Below are 19,595 nucleotides of genomic sequence, written 5' to 3'. Positions count from 1 at the left end.
CTCCTCATCACATATCTTGGCTACGTAGTTCTTTGTCCATTTCTTTTGTTCTATACTCATTATATGAGAAGTTGCAGACATATACCTCATCATTATCACAAGTAAGTGTAACTTAGTATTAAAAGTTTGAAAGCATATGTACTAGAGCGAAATCATTTTCAAATGTCTACATATTAGCTTTCTATCGGTCATGGCATGTGAACCTGCAGATATATTGTGAGCTATGTTAGGTGACGAAAGACCATTAACTTTGCGCAAGGTAAACTTTGACACACATAAAACCATGCACGAAAAATCACCCTCAGACCGGCCACATGAGTTGCTTTTGTTTATTTCCACCCATTTAGTACTTTTATTTATATTGAAAACTCCTGGCGGCATGTATTAGTGTGCTGACCCTCCACCTTTTAGTTGAGAGGCACCAACCAAACGTAGACCAAGGCAAAGAAATTAAACAAATCAACATAGTCACCTCGAAACTTTGAAAGAATTCCAAACTAATCAAAGTCTCGTTAAACATGCGGGCTGTTGCATCTATATTTACCCCACTCCTCGATGTTCGGATCGGTTCTTAAGACCTTCAAAATCTCTCCGGTAAACACTTCAAATTAGCACTTATGATCACAATGTCGCGACGAGTCGCGTGTGCGTTCCTTCCTTTCGAAAGAGATGCACGTGGTGGTATATATATATGTATGTAGTTTGAAATTGGAAGGTATGAAATTTTATCCAAATTCAATCGGTCAAGGGTCATTTGAGATAAATTAACGCATCTTTAGTACGTTCATCAGGGGGCGGACCTAGGATTATGAGATGTGGCCCTGTGGTGTCTGAAACTGACTCCATGTATAGAGGGGTTTCTTCCCCACACCCAGAAGAAAATGAAATATTAGACCTAAAATGGTACATTCTGAGGCGTATTTAGACTATAAATAAGCTTTACACGCAAAGGGACGAATTCCTTTCAACTGTCTTTATTTATAGAGATATCGAATGAGTTACATAATACAATTTATAGTAAGTCAAATTTAGCAATTAATACGGGACAAGTATTTAAAACTATACTGTACTGTACTTTTATCACATTTGTTGGGGATATTGGAACCCCCCTGCCCCCCCCCCCCTCATTTGCTGTTGTTGTTTTTGCATGAATATGCGGTTACCTATAGGCCTACAAATAATTGGAAATAAATGAGTAAGGAATGGAGAGATTTGTCCTCTAGGGGCGAGGGGGCTAGTATAGATCCTGGTCATGTAGCTTCTTTTTTTTTTTCATGGGAATATTTCATATATCACAAAAATATTTAGGTCCACCATATGAAATTATGAATGTTGTTGATAGAGAGCCAGAGAGAGGCAAAAAGAGTTCACGCAGAGAATAGAAACCAGTAACAAGAATAAGAACAACAAAATGACAGATTGACGCATGTTTTTGTCAAGGCAATTATTTCTCTTTGTGACTAAACTTTCAACAATTTAAAAGTCTGTCAAACAATTGCTCCAAAACTTACAAAAATGAGAGAAAAAAAGAAAAAGAAAAAAGAACTCATCATTTATGTGTCTAATATTTCATGTTGGTTGGTAACTGTTTATGGTAAAAAATCAAGCATTTTGGTGGACTTGCACCAAATGTCTGTCGTTAGGATAACACATCGTGGTAGAGGGTTAAAGGATTAAAAGAAAAATAAGTTATGTTTCTTTACCAAGTCGCATCAATTTAAAAGTCGAGTTGAGTCATTGCCAATGATTTAATCTGACTTGCCTATGAGTCATGTACTTAATTCACTGTACTATCCTTGGGAGCAAAAAAAAACCTTGTTAAACTTAGATTCAGTTGGAATTTTTGTTACAAGTCAGTGACTTGATTCATGACTCATTACAAGACTTGTTACATCTAGCAGGGACTAAATACACCTGAATGATAGCAATACGATGGATCTATGTCCATTGGTGTTCTTATAGCTCCTTTACAGCTGTGGGTATGTGTGTCATATTTCTCAGGACATATTCCATCGACAAAGGAAAAGGCAATGTCCATGAAAATGTCATCTGGTACTTATACACTCCACTAAATTGTCATCTTATAATGCATAATGTATCATTAATCGTTCCGCAAATAGAAAACAGAGTTCAGTAAATTAACTCTGTGGGACACAAGGTACTTTCCATTGGAATGAACCATTAACAACTCGCTAATTAGAAGAAACCAATTGTTGTTATTCAAACCCACTTTAGATGAGATCCTCTTATTTTACAATGAAAGGAATACAGTTATGTAAACACATGAATATGACAAGATTTAGTCACCGCCTGATGCTAAGCTCCTCCCAAAATTATAAACACAGCTTTTATCAGCGATAAAATTGACATATCACAATTTTAATTTGAGGGGACTTAATTCCTTGCTAAATACATCTGAACAGCTTTATGTCTTGACCTTTAATGAGATACATAATAAATTCAAGTTCAGTTTTCAATCATCGATTGACACTGCAAGAAAGAAGGCGAGAGCCTGGTCTGAGGGAGGGGGGGGGGGGCGGGAGAGGGAGAAACAGAAAAATAGAAAAAAAATTAAATACATCCATATGTTATCTTCAGAGATACGAAATAGTACATGTGCAACCCATTGTCATCTAATGATAATTTTTCAAGCAGTTTGTCAGTTTTAAGCAACATTTTGGACACACCTCGTTTTGAGAAAGCTAAGCCAATAGGACTGGCTGTTATTTTGCAACTCAAAAATGACATCTCTTGTACTCTGTAAGTCTATAGTACTGTTACATTAAATCTGTTTTATCAGCTTCCTTCTTCTACTCACAAAGTAATCACTAATCAAACTTAGGCTAACATTGACAGCACACCATGTTATAGATGCATCTAATACTGTTACATTCAAACTGTTTATCATTTTCCTTTCCTTTGTTCATAACATTGCTGATGACTAATTAAACTAATGACCACCTAAAGGTCATAGCTGATGACTAATTAAACAGAAGACCACCTATAGGAAATAGCTGATGACTAATTAAACAAAAGACCACCTATAGGACATATGTGATGACTAATTAAACAAAAGACCACCTATAGGACATAGCTAATGACTAATTAAACAAAAAACCACCTAAGGACATAGCTGATGACTAATTACACATAAGACCACTCAAAACTCCATCAGTAAGAAAAATCACAGATTTAACATTGCCAAATATACTAATGATGACTAATTAAACAGAAGACCACCTATAGGACATAGCTGATGACTAATTAAACAAAAGACCACCTATAGGACATATGTGATGACTAATTAAACAAAAGACCACCTATAGGACATAGGTAATGACTAATTAAACAAAAAACCACCTAAGGACATTGCTGATGACTAATTAAACAAAAGATCACCTTTGGGACATAGCTGATGACTAATGAAACAAAAGACCACCTAAGGACATAGCTGAAAATGACTAATTACACAAAAGACCACCTATAGGGACATAGCTGATGACTAATTAAACAAAAGACCACCTATAGGACATAGCTGAAAATGACTAATTAAACAGAAGACCACCTAAAGGGCATAGCTGATGACTAATTAAACAGAAGACCACCTATAGGACATAGCTGATGACTAATTAAACAAAAGACCACCTATAGGACATAGCTGATGACTAATTAAACTAATGACCACCTAAAGGACATAGCTGATGACTAATTAAACAGAAGACCACCTATAGGAAATAGCTGATGACTAATTAAACAAAAGACCACCTATAGGACATATGTGATGACTAATTAAACAAAAGACCACCTATAGGACATAGCTAATGACTAATTAAACAAAAAACCACCTAAGGACATAGCTGATGACTAATTACACATAAGACCACTCAAAACTCCATCAGTAAGAAAAATCACAGATTTAACATTGCCAAATATACTTACCACTCTGTAAATAGCATTTTCTAGCTCTTTGTCAAAAATGAAATCTTTATATAAGACAAGAATAACAGAGATTAAAAGACAACATACTAAATCAAGTCTACAATTACCCCAGTTTGCTTACATTCAAGCACATTCTATCTTGTTTAATAGAAAGTTGTTAACTTTAAAAAGCTCTGTTTCAAAACCAAAGGTATTGTTCTCAAGTTCATGCCAAGAGTCACTTCAAAACAAACTCCAAGTTTTTGCAGCTTTGGTGTAACTAAGAACTTGCACTGTAGTCACACCTTTGAAGGCTTCCTGTCTGGCAAATTCAGGCAGATCGTAATGACTACAAGAACTTTGTTGTCTTCTGTTCTAATCTGCTCAGACACATCTCTGGTAACTCTTCTTTCTTTCCAGATGATTTCTCAGTCCATATCAAAATCTTCATTATCTAACGACTGAGAAAGGAAGTGATGAGTTAGTACCGGGCTTCATTTCAGACGACTCTTTTCCAAATGAATAATGAATTACCCCCTCAACCCTCTGGTTCTCTTTCCTACACTCCCACCAGCCGCCCTCCCCCCCCACCCCCCAATGACCTCCCTCCTTTCCCAAGCCCACAACATTCAGCAAGAAGAGATATAAGAGTACATCTCCTAAACATGCATCCTTAGATGTTACCAATTGCAAGTCACATGTGATATTATAAAGTGACAATGTAATAACTAAATGTAGAGATGAATGCACATTTACATAGCACTTTTTGCTGCTCATAATTATGCTTATGATTTTATTTTTCTCATGAGAATGGATAGGTGCATGATTCAAAATGAAAATTCTCAAAAGCTAAATTTTGATGATGAAAAGATGAAAAAATGAAAATTTTTTTTTTTTTTTTGATGCAGTCATTGATTTTCTGAACTCAGATATGTCACTATTAAAAGGTTATTTAGTATTCACCCTATTTAACAGGGTGATTATGGACAGCATAGGTTACTGCTGTTATCCCAGCACTGTTAAATAGCTTGTATCTAATATGTCACTGTTTTAAATATTATTCTTACTTGCCGCCACTATGGGTTGACTGTGGACAGAACTGTTATGGTATTTTTCTACGGAATAGTATCATATATAGTTAGTAATTTAGTATATAGGAATAGTTTAAGTGTTTAAGTGAAGCAAATTGGAAAGCACTTAGAGATAGGTGCTACTTGGTATTCAGAAAGTCACTGTATTCACTACCCAATGATTTTTGATATATTGGATATTGGTAGCTATGTTAAAACAAGTCAAGTTTGATTTCCTAGTGAGAGAATTCTGACACTGTACATTGACAGTGTTGCAGGTAAATATGTGAATAAGACCTCACCTTTGACCCCATCATGCCATCATCATCCTCAAAATCTAACTGCTCTTGTAGTCTTCTCTTGTATCTATTATAAACCAGACAGAAAATGAGAGAATATGAACCCCAAAATAGTATACTGCTATCCCAAATGAATTACAAAACACATCCACAAACCACAATGCCATGAAGGTTTATTCATTTTAGTTAACTTAAAATATTAAATCATATCACTAGTGAAATGCCTATCCATGTATCCATCCATTCCATGCCTCTTCCCATATCAATACCCATGCCTCTCTAACTTCACATTTACACAACCCATCCATGTATCCATCCATTCCATGCCCCTTCCCATATCAATACCCCTGCCTCCCTAACTTCCCAATTACACAACCATCCATGTATCCATCCATTCCATGCCCCTTCCTATATCAATACCCATGCCTCTCTAACTTCCCATTTACACAACCAATCCATGTATCCATTCGTTCCATTCCCCTTCCCATATCAATACCCCTGCCTCCCTAACTTCCCAATTACACAACCATCCATGTATCCATCCATTCCATGCCCCTTCCTATATCAATACCCATGCCTCTCTAACTTCACATTTACACAACCCATCCATGTATCCATCCATTCCATGCCCCTTCCCATATCAATACCCCTGCCTCCCTAACTTCCCAATTACACAACCCATCCATGTATCCATCCATTCCATGCCCCTTCCTATATCAATACCCATGCCTCCCTAACTTCCCAATTACACAACCATCCATGTATCCATCCATTCCATGCCCCTTCCTATATCAATACCCATGCCTCTCTAACTTCCCATTTACACAACCAATCCATGTATCCATTCGTTCCATTCCCCTTCCCATATCAGTACCCCTGCCTCTCTAACTTCACATTTACACATCCTATCCATGTATCCATCCATTCCATGCCCCTTCCCATACCAATACCCCTGCCTATCTAACTTCAAATTACACATCCTATCCATGTATCCATCCATTCCATGCCCCTTCCCATATCAATGCCCCTGCCTATCTAACTTCCCATTTACACAACCCATCCATGGTAAACTTAAACATCTTTTACTGACAGAGAATAGCAAAGTGATATTACAAGAGTTACAATGTCATAAAGTTTATATGTATTGATCGTAACAGATCAAACAGAGCTATCTTCTGAAATAAATACACCGTTCTTTGACCTTTGAAGAAAAATTGAAACCAATCATTTCAATATACTCTGATCATATGTCAATACAACAAAAAATGATAAGAATATTAATTTTTGTCATTTGAATAATGCTACAAAAACAGTGGTAACACACACAAACACAAAAACCCTTCAAAATACATGGTTACTCACATTTCACTCTCAGGGTTAAACTCTTCATTTAAGCAATGTTCTAATTTCCTCTCCAATCTCTTGACCTCTTCAAAATTTACGGTTGGGACCTGGGCGACTAGCTGCTTGATTTCTTGAGAGCAAAGAGCAAAGGCAAAGATGATATCATTTTATGATATTAACTGATAAATTCCACAGAACTTTGCATATTTTACAACCTGTAATCACAACTAAATGAAATTAGTTCCTTTGACATTTTTGCCAGACCATATTGGTGATTAATACTGAACTTAAAGTGAAAATGACCCTCAGCTCTGGCAACAGTATTTATATAGCACTATGTTATTTTTATCTTTTATGTAAATCACAATAACTAAGTTGGATAGCACTTGTGTTCTGTGCAAAAAGCTTGACTGAATTTGTTTTTAATTTCTCAGACAAATACAAAGTGCTTGTAATAAATCTGTATTCCTTACAGCTGTATAGTTATAAATTCTTGCAGTCTAATCTTTGTATGGTTATCTGCGACAATTTGCTTGCAGTAATGTTTGCTTCATACAATGAAAAGTATTTTCCCTTCGGTCAGCAAGGTATTACATTTTGTCTTACTTAAATGCAGATTTTCATAAATTTTTCGAAACTATTCAAAACTAATAAATCTCTTTAACTTGAGTCAAACTTCTTTACAAACAAATGCTGTAATTGTCAAAAAGACTCCAATTTATACAAAATGTGAGAAAGAACCTGGGCAATCCAATGTTAAGATCTGAGTTGGACTAATTACTCATTTGCAATGAAATATTTATCTCATTGGGTCATACAATTTCTGAGATCATCTTACCATACATTGACCAATTGGAATCGTACTTCACGAAATACTTCGTAGGTTTAGTAAAATTATCTACCAAATACAAAAAGCTGCTAAAGTTTATAAACAGCTGGCATATACTGTAGCTTGAAAATTCTGTTCTAAATTTTGTGAGTAAATTAACTAATCAAATACAAGCCAAAAAAAAATAGTCTTTAAAGATGATTCAACTGGATTAACAACTTACTTTTTATTGTTGAAATAATATCCTTGAGGTTCTCAGATTTTTCACCACCGAGCAAAGACTCTGTCACATACCTGTAACAGAAGTTTAGCAATATGTGTAAATTTCTAAACAGATGTACTATGTAATTGGAAAGGGCAAAGAAATTTATGGCTAGAACATGATTTGCACCAGTTGACCTCTGGTTTGGTTTTCCGTTATTCAATCACTTAATGTACAGATATATTATGTGTTAAAGCAGGATCCTGCCATTTCTCCTTGATAATACCATAAAAATAACAATAAAAATAATAATAATCAGCAGTTATTTTTAAGACGCTTAAGCGACCACAAATGAGGGAGAAACCTGCAAGGGCATATGGATAACAACTTACACGTCGGGTGGCTTCCAATTCAACACTTTAACTCAAATTTGAAATCTTTTCGATTTAGAAAGTCATTTCAGATGGGAAAATCTGTAGATTGTTCTTGGATGAAAAACCCACATTACTATGACCCGGCCGGGAATCGAGCCTGGAACCTCCCGATTGCTCAGCCTCATTGTTTTGAACTGCCACAGCCTTTATCCACTGTGCCACAGCACCGGTTTAAACCATATCATCCTCTACATCTTTCAAATGACACAGACTATATTTACTTTTTTTTTTTTAATAACAAACATTTTTTTATCACAAACATAAACGAGTCCTCCGAGGGTAAACTGAATATTAAGACAACTTTGACTAGTATACTGTACGTAGCATCATTGCTATACACACTGACTCCTGACAGAGATTGACCTTAGTGACCTGACCGACCGACTGAAGGCTTTCTTCAGAATGGCTATTGGGTGAATTTAATCCAAATTTTAATCATATTAAAAGAGCCTTTAAGGGGTGGATTTGAAGGACAAGAACCTTGAACAATTTCACATTTTATTCTGTGTACATACCTATCGATATTCATCTTTTGTTTGGAGGCACTGGTCAGAATTGCGGCTAAACTGATCTGAAAACGACAAAAAAATGAAGAAGAAATATCGCAGATTAGGCAATAACTTAGCGTTCAAATATTGTTTAGCAATTTTGAAGCCTATGACGTTATTCTCATATAAATTACTATAGTTCCTGTATAAACAAAAAAAAACGCTATACAAGCATCTTTGCACTTTTATAGCAATTTGACCATTTTACATAGCATTTTTGCTATTTGCCTTTGCCGGTCCCAAGCCCGGATGCGAAAGGAGGAGGATTGGGCTTGGGGCTAGCAACCCCACCCATTAAAAGACAAACACTTGCTACGGAAACCATCAATAGAGCAAATTTATTAAATCTTGGGGACACAGTGGCAGCTCTCGCTCGCATCTGAGCCAAAGCCGAGAGGACGCTCCTATGCTGACTAGGTCACTAGTGGACCCAAAAGAGTAAGATGAGAATTGGTAAGTGGAATGTCAGAACATTAACATTGCGAGAGAGAGAGAGAGAGAGGACTGGTTGGCAATCCTGGAATGAGGCCAGAAACGCAGCTGCCGACCGAGACGAATGGAGATGCTCTGTGGAGGCCTTATTTGCCTCTAGGCAAGAAGAAGACAGATGAGATGAGATATCGGATAAATTATTCCCGGCAGATATGTTGAGATAGTAAAAAGACACGAACATGCGAAATGTTCCATTCACTGATATCATTATATGAATACAGAAAGAAAACCCAAACACTATGCTCCAAATTAAGGCATAACAAAAGAAAGATAAAAAAACAATGACAATGTTGTTGCATTTTGGTGTAATACTTTTTTCAACAGCAATATTGTTTATTTAGAGAAACATTGGTCCCATTTCTGACCATCCCTTGATGTATTTGAGGAAAAATATGAAAGGAATGGATGGTAGACATGAATTATTCCTCAGTAGATTGGTATTCATAGCTGCCCTTTCAAAACATTTGAAATGTTGAAAAAAAGAAGACTTTTACCCAAAATTGTGTTTGATGATTCATACCACAAATTATCTGAAGTAAAAAAGGTTTTTTGGGAACTACACAATTCAATCTTAACCATAAATGTTGACAGTTGTTAATCTATTTCGACTCTGCATGTGTTTAATTTTGTTTACCTGGGAAGGTGTGAAGAGAAACGCAGCATCAGAGGCCATGCAACGATGCAAAAATTCTTCCGCACCTCTTCGGAGTAGCTCAGGCTCTTTGAGAAGTGGATACCTCGTCTTAACGAACGAAACGAAAAATTCTCTGTTTTATTATGATGTGATATCCATCTCACATTGTATAATACTTAATACAAAAGTGGGGAATTCCGATATTGTTGTTTAAAAATGCACTTTTGAACACAAACTGTTTTCTTTCTCAAATTCCTAATCAGTATGAGGTGAAAAATGTTTTTAGGTTATCAAAAAATGACTCTTCTTTTATTCAGCTTCATGTTTTGAACATTGTCAACTTATTGTGCATTCCAGAGGTCAAAGATGTGAAAGCTAAGTGTTTGAAAGTTAGAGGTGCTAACAATTTTTATCCATAAGAAGATCTTTGATAACATAGTTACCTTCAAATCGATAAGGAATCCTTCCAATGGCCTGAATGGATTGTGAATGGTCAACTGGAAGTTGAGTTCTTGCAGGACGAGGAGTTCACTGTTAAGTATGTTCTCACTCGCCTCTTCGTTGCCACGGGGTAGATTATCACAAAATTGAGATATCGAAACATTAAACTCTTCAATTTTACAAGCAAGGTAGACACAGATTAACCTGTAGGAACAGACAAAAACAAGAAGGAAATTTTATAACAGAATGTTCATGGTATGGATATACTGAGCAAACTTTTTGGGACAAACTTACTCTTATAAAATACTATTTGTCATTCAGCCTTTTGAAGAAGATCCTGCTAGGATCGAAACGTCAGGCCCACTTACTTTGACATATTCTCTTACACAGGATCTTTAGTGGATATAAAGCAGTTTGCTAACAGGTTTTTGTTTTACTTTTAGTTTCTATTTTGAACTCCAATTTGAGTAAATTAGAACAGTTAGAACTTATGGTATAAAATTGTTCACATGTAAAGATATAGATCTATAGGATTTATTTCAAGTTGCTTAAGAGCTGGTACTACCCTGGCACCCTACAGTTATCTAAACCATTCCTTCTTTTTTTTTCCAGTCTTTTGACTATTCAAATCAGATTTGAATTATAAGGAATGAGGTCAGAAAGTTGTTACGTTAGAACATTGTTCTCATGTAAACATGTGAAAATAATTGATTTCAAATTTGCTTTAGAGCTAGGTTCACCCTTGCACTTTACATTCACATAAATCATTCATGTGTTGAACAAAGTCTTTTAACTTTTATGACTGGTACAGGATGCCATAAACAATCAATCCTGCCAGTGAACTGTTACTGGCATAGCAACCACTGGTTTGGTGAAGCGTAACATAACAGACACCAGTCAATGCATGTAGAGAAACAGTGAATATAACAATAGTTTAAAAACAGCAACGGAATTTTCCCAGGAACTCAACCAGATAATCAGACTGAGATATTTCACTTCCTTCTTTGGTTTTATACTACAGTTTCATAGAACTGAGCTGTGGAAAAAACCGACATACCCCGACGGAATTTTCCCAGATGCTCAACCTGAGAATCAGACTGAGATATTTCAGTTTCCTTCTTTGGTGTTTTGATACTACAGTTTCATAGATTGTGCTGTGAAAAAATATTGACATACACTCATTCTCAATTGTTATTAAAGTTAAAAACTCAACATACTGAGATTATTAAAGAGACTGTTTCCCTTTATTTTTAGTCAACTGGGTCAACCCTACTCCCCACCCACCACTTCCCACCACCCCAACTTCCCACCACTTCCCACCGGTCGAATGTCAATGGTGTTTTTCGGCATCTGCTCGTACTTTTCTAGAATCATACTTTCATTATGTTACATTTTGTCCCGTTCAATCCACAGCCAAGTACTGTATGGCTGACAAAGGCCCCAGGGGTGACCAAAAATTCCAATATATGTATTTTCTAAAACAGTACTCCATATTTGCCAATTGTGAGTCATATCTAATATACTGTACTTACCCTAACATATAACATTATAACACAACCTGGGAATAATTTAGCCTCCAAATTTTGTGTAGCAGTGTTGCCGGCTCTGAATTTTGTCTCTTGTAAAATATTATTTCCTGTCTAGAAAAACAATGAAACTCTTTTGACTTTCTACAGCAACTTGACCATTTTGCAAATCATTTTGCAACAATGCGATACTGGATAAAGTTATTCCCTGACAACTCACATGATATGCTTTGGATGATGGTCCATGACTGTGTTGTTCATATAAAACCTCTTGAAATAAGTACATGCAGTTCCCTGAAATAAAAGAATGTTAAAAGATGGTCATTGAAGCAGGGAGGATAAATAATAGGTTAGTTTCTGTGCTACAAACTGAACTTTTCCATCATTGGCACAGTTGGCTTGGTTGAGTTTTTTTACTACTACTGAAACTGATGCTGAAATACAATGTCCAAGCAGCTCATAGCTTGACGAATCGAAACTAATTTCGGATTACAACAGAGACCTCTGTAACAAGTCTCTACATTTCATGGTCGAGTCCAATCGTTGCCAGTCACTTTTCGTTGACTTGGGTGTAAATAACTTCTTTGTGGCAAAAAAGTTGACAAACCTGTTGGGAGTGACCTCACATATGAAGTTGAGCATCTGGGGTCATGACTGTTTCACTGTACAACAACAGTGGTTAACAAAGAAATAGTCAATGGTCACATCATTTCCAGAATCAAAGGGAATAATTTAACTTCATTTGAACAAACCTATAGGAGAGGGTCTTAGTTTGAACTCTCTCATTTTGGGTAACACTCTGTACATATGGTACCTAACCTACTCCTTCCAGAAATTAGTAATCAAACTAGAAAGAAAATCAACCACAGCTTCGATACCTTAAATGATTCCATACAATGCCCATGGTCTGATAACCCAAACACCCATTCAAAGTAGTAAGTTTGCTCACCAATTTGTTAGACAAAAGTTTATCATTGACATCAAAGCAAACACACAATCTGGCTACAATAGCAGTACTTACGTAAGTATTGCTCCAAAAATACTGTACTAAAGACTTTCACTGGCAATATCGCTGATATTCTACGATCCAATAATAATTTGATGCAAAGTTCATAAGTATTAACTGGTGTTAGCCTCTCCTTGGAGGAATGTAATGAGATGATACAACATGCTCAAATGAATTAGATCTATTTATGTTTCTTGAACTTCATAGTACAGTAGTCGAGCAGGTTGGTAAGGAGCGTGCTACATAATTTTAGTAGTTACACCATTCAACCAGGACTTTACTTACCATTACTGGTACCGGCATGGGAGGCCTGAACTTCCGACAAAAGTCTCTCAAGAGATGCTCATAATATCTAAGGAGACTTCTCTCTTCTGATTCTCTAAGAAAGAAACTACTTGGATCCTTTTTCTGTAAACAAAGAATGAAGGAGCAAAGTACAGTTAGCCGGACCCTGTTCATACCGGAACATTCCACTTATTATGTCCGTTGTGATAAACCAATAAAGTTATCTGATCATATCTTAATGAATGTTTAATCGATTTAGGGTAGTAGGTATTATGGGGGATATTAATAATACTTGTTAATGAAATTGCAACACAACAAATTAAAATTTAGACGACCTCTTGACTTTTTACGACGGATCTTCCAAAGTCCACAAATAGAAAGGGGTCCGGCATGAAATATATAAATGATATAAACAATATCAGGGATTGAAACCCAATCACGAAGATTGTGACTTTCCAGAAAAGAAACGATTTAGTGGTTGAGTGTAAGTTCCAAGAAAAAGCGCGTATTTCCAGTAGGATATATGTATAACAAAGACAAGAGGATAAACCTCTGTATCTTGCGGAGCCATGCGGAAAGGTGGTCATGGATTCCCTTTATCCGAAACCCTAAAACTAATTGCCGGGCCATTCATGACTCAAAGAGCACACTGCAAGAACTACGAAAAGTGAGGGCGCCCTATCAAAATTGCAAAAACTATTGCCATAATTTTTGTCACTACAAGTGTTATGATATAGTTCTCTACTTGTTCAAATTCAATAATGAATGCTACAGAAGGATAATCTTTTCTAGTAAATAAAAGAAGAATGGCACAGACATGAATAGTAATACTTTATAGCTTTTTATGCTATTTTTGTATCTTTTGAAGGACCATTGAATTTCATGAACTGGAATATATTCCATTTCCTGAACAAAATATATTGTTTATAAAAAGGCAAATTTTCAGCTAGACAATTTTCACTTCTAGAAAAATGTAGTCCGAACGAACCTTTAGTGGATCCTGAGAGTTGTGGAGTCACTACTTTGGTTATTTACAACCCTTTTGGTGTGATGATGGAAACCAAATTACAGTAGGCCTACTTCCAACCCTCAATGAAAATTCAACTATTAAATACCACATCCATGAGGGACTCTGCTCAATAACCCTAGATACTGCAACAATTTTGAACAAGTTGAACAAGTCAGGTCCCTGGAGGGTTGTGAACCAGGAACCTATGGGGAATGAGGGGGGGGGGGACATCCAAAAATTTGCAGACTTCCAATTCTATGAGTGGTGAAAAATAAGTTTAAGTAATGCCCTATATTCTATAGCGATGCATTTTTTAGGTTCACCATGTGCAGAGGGATTACGAGAACTGAGTTACTGTGCCATTTAACAGGATCACCTTAGATAATTATATTTTTTATGAAATTTTATTCTAATGACCTGCAGTACAGTAGGTTATGCTATGTACAAAAAGAATACCAACAAGAATGAGAATATACACAGCCTTAAATTTTGCAATTTTGTAGACATGAATGATGTACTGTATTATAAGGAAATTGGCAGTCAACAGCTAGTAAAAAGTCAGTCGGTGAAGACCACTTGCAGTAAACTACACACAAGTGCCTACACAAGTCTTCCAATTAACTACCAATAAAATATATATATAAGTACTACAAGGTACTAATATGTACTAACCTTGCACCTATTAATATGTGCTTTATAGTACTTTTCATTCACTCCTTTTCGTTGCTCATGAATTTCTTCAGGACTGCTGAATATCCAATGCTTTCTTTGTGAACTGCTATGAAACATGATGGATCAGTTAACAAGTCTACACAAACAATTCCTGTAAAATAAGAAAAGACATTGCTTATAATGCATTATACTGTAAGACATATATACTGTAAATAACGCAACCAGCTTAACAAAAATATATCTTTTAGAAAGTATATTGCTCACATTCAGCTTGTGCATGAACAGTCCATGTGAATGCACGTGTGACCAAAAACTACTCAGCATTGTGACTGTAGAGTGTGTGGGAGATTTATAGGTGAGTAGTAAATGAGAACACACACTGTGATGTACATACTGTAAGTGTAAGTGTAAAGTATTATACATATTACAGGATATGACTACACACTGGAATGTGCAGTGTGGTACAGTTATTATAGATAAGTTAGCCTCTAGGTAAAAAATTTCAGACAAATATAACTTTGCTGATCTGGCATAATTTATCATTTGCATAGAACTTCACTGCAGGTTGTTACCAAGATTGCACGTAATTGTGAACACAACTGTTACTGTTACTTTTTAGGCTATCTAGTAGCATGGTGGGCTCATAATTGACGCACTTACGGATTTGATTAACGATGTTTATCATGTATGATCAACAAAAAATCAAAATCAACTGTATTAGTTTTTCATACTGTATGTGTAGTTCCTCAGAAATGTAATGATCTCAAAATATTTATAGTTCTGTGCCTACACAACGTACAATTGAGCAGAATATGACCACAAAACGTCTGCCGTGTTAAATTCTTTCATGCGCCTAATTTGACACATTCGTCAATAAGCTAAAGTTCTGTAGTGTAGGCCAAAGTATGTATACGTGTATCCATTGACCTTGGATGCTGTTTGCTATGCTTTGAGCCTCTAACTTCTAAGCTCAGACAGGTCAGGTTCCAGAGAGTAGTGGTATCAAACTGAGTTAGTTTTGGATATTTTTAGGGGGTATGATATCCAAATGCCGAAAAAATGTGCAAAATTGTGGGGAGTGTGTTAAAAACTAAAAGAAAAACCACAAATTGATCAGCATATACTGTACCTGAAGTGGATTATAACTCATCAAATATGTAACTGCTTGACTGCAAAAAGTTTTAGGTTGCCTGCTGTATCGTTGCTAGTAATGTTTGAAGGTGCGTCAATTATGAAGGTGTGTCAATTATGAAGCCTTTACTACTGTACAGTATATATATCAAGACAGTTCTCAATGTACCTTGTTGTTTTCCACTCTCTTGAAATAGGAATGTAGGATAACACTGAGTGAACACAGGGTTTTGGCCACTATGGAATGATAGACAAGACCAACGAAATGATCTATGACCATAGTACATAATATGAAATTTGACTTAACTTATGCAAACGGTATATAACTATAGGCCAGCATAACTTTTGCAGCGTACTTTCTAATAGAAAGTGTGGTCCTAACCTGACGTAGAATGTTTCGTGCTACTGGTACCTACTTTGAAGTCAACGGGATATGAATGAGAGACCAGTTCAGAATGTAATTAACGGCAGACAGCTTTTTCACTCCGTCAAAAATAACTTGGCAAAACATATGCGATTTAACATTAAAATATTTCTCACTGTCTCACTGTCTGAAAATTGAACACAGTCTCACAAATTTCCGTTGTCTTAACTTTTACTTTCCGCACGTCATTTGTGTATATTTACATGTTACCACTACTGTATTGTGGATAATTGCTACTGCAATAGCGATTATGCTAGTAAACAATGAGGCGAGGGGAAAAAAACATGTCAGATAAATAGTTTATCCAAATTATAAACTGAAGAAACTAAAAACTGCAGTGACGAAGAAACATAAAAAGTGAGAGGAAGACAATCAAGGTTACTTTGAAATTCTTCCCTAATTAAGAGGGACATTGAAAGTTTCCTTTTATTTTATTATTATCTCAAAACAGTCAAAAGACAAATTAATTTCAATTTCCACTTGGAATTCTTTTTCTTGAAAAAAAAAATCGACGGTAAATGATATGCAAATCGTGCATTTCTGATTAAAGCAAGTCGATGGGGTAGAAACATACCCCTGACCCTACCCACACAAAGTGAGGATAGCTGAACACTCTACCACCCCCCCCCCCCCTGTGTGTTAACCTATGGTATAAACATGCATTAGATCGTTGTGCATGCAGTCGGGGCAGTATGAAGGACAGCTGCATGGTGACCGGTTATAATTAATTGTTAATGAATTAACAAGTTATGCTGGAGCGATTGAGAAAGTTTAATTCAACATTCATGATCTTTTTGACACCAGGGGGTAGGAGCCGGGGGCAGTGGGGGCACGTGCCGCCCCCCCCCCCACTTTTTTCCAAAATAGCAAATGTGCCCTACTGGCAAATAAAATGTGCCCCTTTGATGAAGACCTGTCTTTTGTATATTTTAAGCCTTTAATTGTTAATTTTAATATTTATTTTTATTATTCACGTACACCATAGTGGTATTGATAGCATACTAACACATCATATATATTTATAGTTATAGCATAACGAGTGCTGGTTGTGGAATGAGAAAGTGCCCTCTGATGTTGTGCCCCCCCCCTCCCCCCACCTTGGAAGCTTTCTATCCGGTCCCTGGTTGTTACACACGTTTTTCAGCTATGTACGTCTCTGTCAAAAAGTGGTCTTCTTTAAATACTTCATTTGGCCCGCTAAACTGGTCACTGTGCTGGAACAGCTATAGTGTATTAAAATACAGGTAATTGCGTACTCAAATGCTGCATGGGAATTCCAGGCAAACTGTGAACTTCAATTGATATTTGTCGCATCCCTTGGGCAAAGCTAAAGATAACTATTTTCAACATTTGGAGTTTAAAGGCAACCAACATTTTAAAGTTTATTGTTCGTATGATTTGTAAACTCTGAGATTACTGTACTGGCATATAAACCCTTCCCATACAAATATACATACAAATACATAATTTGAAAAGTATACAAATACATAACACATTTAAATAAATACAATACAAATAAATATACAAATACACAATACAAATACATACATTCCCTTTATAGACACATTTTAAGTTATTTTGCGTTCAGACCTAATTGTAGTCGCAGAATGCACCATTTGACGTATTAACTTTAAAATAAAATCAATCATGACCTCACGGCATATGCAGCACGTACCTCTCCTTTATAAAATACTTCATTGGTATATGTCGCCCTCCTATAAAGATTCAGGTCACTGCCTATATGTACTACATCAGTCGTATGGCGGGCCATCAGTCTCAAATCATGGGAGATCGACTTATACCGATTTAAATCGACATATACCAGTTTCCTTCGACATATACCAGTTTCCTTCGACTTATACCAGTTTCCTTCGACTTATACCAGTTTCATTCTACATATCATCGATTTAAATCGACATATACCAGTTTCATTCTACATATCATCGATTTAAATCGACATATACCAGTTTCATTCTACATATCATCGATTTATTTTACTTATCATCGATTTAAATCGATGATAAGTAAAATAAATCGATGATATGTGGAAGTAAACTGGTATATGTCGATTTAAATCGATGATATGTAGAATGAAACTGGTATATGTCAATTTAAATCGACATATCATCGATTAATTCTACATATCATCGATTTATTTTACTTATCATCGATTTAAATCGATGATAAGTAAAATAAATCGATGATATGTCGAAGGAAACTGGTATATGTCGATTTAAATCGGTATAAGTCGATCTCCCATGATTTGAGACTGATGGCCCGCCATACAGTCGGACGGAGAACTTTGCCACAAGTTCAATCAGACTCACGAACAATCTTGTTGCACCGTTCATGTTGGTACGGCCGTGCTTTGTACCACCTTTTCTTTTAGATGCTTCGGCAGGCGCGTAGCGAGGAATTTGCTAAGGGAGGGGTGAACCTGTAGGCAAATTATCAGAGTCGTAGATTCGGCATTGGAAATCATCTAAGCGTAGCGCCACCATATTGGCGCGAAGCGTACAAGAAAATGTTGGCCGAAAATGCCTCCCAGATCGCTGGAAATGGCACTTCTCGGGCCTTGCAAGTTACATCTTAGCATTTTGTATTTGAAATTACTAGCGATATCATAAAAACGTACAAAAAAATTTGCTCAAGGGGTAGGGGGGCGGTCGCCCCTTCGCCCCTTGGCTACGCGCATGTGCTTCGGTAAAGCAGCACTTAATTATTAAAACAAGAGCAGCAACGAGTGCAGACGCTCATCTAATTGCTTCTATATTTGAGAAATTTGTTTTGTAATATATATTGGTAATATCCTTTCCTCCCATTTCTTTTTCCCCCTTGTGTCCATGGTCCCTCTAGTAGAAGACATATATAGTTTATTACAATGTTAGAAAGTTGTAAAAAAAATTGAAAGAAATACACACCACTCACGAAATTTCAGCCAAATCGAATGAAAAGTGACGAAATGGCAGTTAATAAAACACGGTGGCAAATGCGGTGATCAAGTAAAGAGTCTATTCCGACCTGACGTGCAATATTAATTGCCACGACCGATGGGTGCCAGCGGTTTAAATCATCACATTTCCACGATCATAACTCCAAATCAGAATTTACACTTTTACAGTATTAAATTGTTTGAAACAATAAACTATAATTTCCATACCTGAGCAGATTTACATTTCCAAATTTATTCACAGCTGCATATAACTGCCGGCTTTAAGATGGGCGTCGACCTAATATTCAATTGTGATTGGCTATTTTATCGCTGAGATAAGCCGCACCTCCCGTTAGATAAATAAACAAACGTGCTGATTCTCCCCAGCGACATTAAATG

The 19,595-nt window shown here is 36.3% G+C and overlaps 1 protein-coding gene across 6 annotated transcripts; it reads right to left on the bottom strand.

Annotated features, from left to right (window-relative positions):
• Positions 1-953: 953 nt before the first annotated feature.
• On the bottom strand, positions 954-19,558 carry LOC139966668 (cyclin-H-like). 6 transcript variants are annotated; one of them, XR_011792720.1, is made up of 12 exons: positions 16,257-16,493; positions 14,710-14,860; positions 13,029-13,151; positions 11,958-12,031; positions 10,214-10,415; positions 9,771-9,878; positions 8,612-8,667; positions 7,684-7,754; positions 6,650-6,761; positions 5,291-5,354; positions 3,400-4,379; positions 954-3,280 (listed from the first exon to the last, which is right to left on the bottom strand). XR_011792720.1 is itself a non-coding variant. In XM_071969936.1 (11 exons), the coding sequence occupies exons 2-11, from the start codon at positions 14,824-14,826 to the stop codon at positions 4,347-4,349; spliced, it is 960 nt and encodes a 319-aa protein (XP_071826037.1). In that variant the 5' UTR covers positions 14,827-14,860; positions 19,425-19,558; the 3' UTR covers positions 954-4,346. The 6 variants fall into 6 exon arrangements, 4 of the variants coding, with proteins under 4 accessions (XP_071826037.1, XP_071826035.1, XP_071826034.1 ...); XR_011792721.1 differs by having other exon boundaries at positions 954-3,522; positions 3,606-4,379; XM_071969936.1 differs by lacking the exon at positions 16,257-16,493 and adding an exon at positions 19,425-19,558 and having other exon boundaries at positions 954-4,379.
• Between the last annotated feature and the right edge of the window lie 37 nt (positions 19,559-19,595).

Source organism: Apostichopus japonicus, chromosome 4 (assembly GCF_037975245.1).
Source record: "Apostichopus japonicus isolate 1M-3 chromosome 4, ASM3797524v1, whole genome shotgun sequence".
NCBI lineage: Eukaryota > Metazoa > Echinodermata > Holothuroidea > Aspidochirotida > Stichopodidae > Apostichopus > Apostichopus japonicus.
The sequence above is the reverse complement of the archived record's forward strand: the minus strand, read 5'-3'. Positions and strand labels throughout refer to the sequence as shown.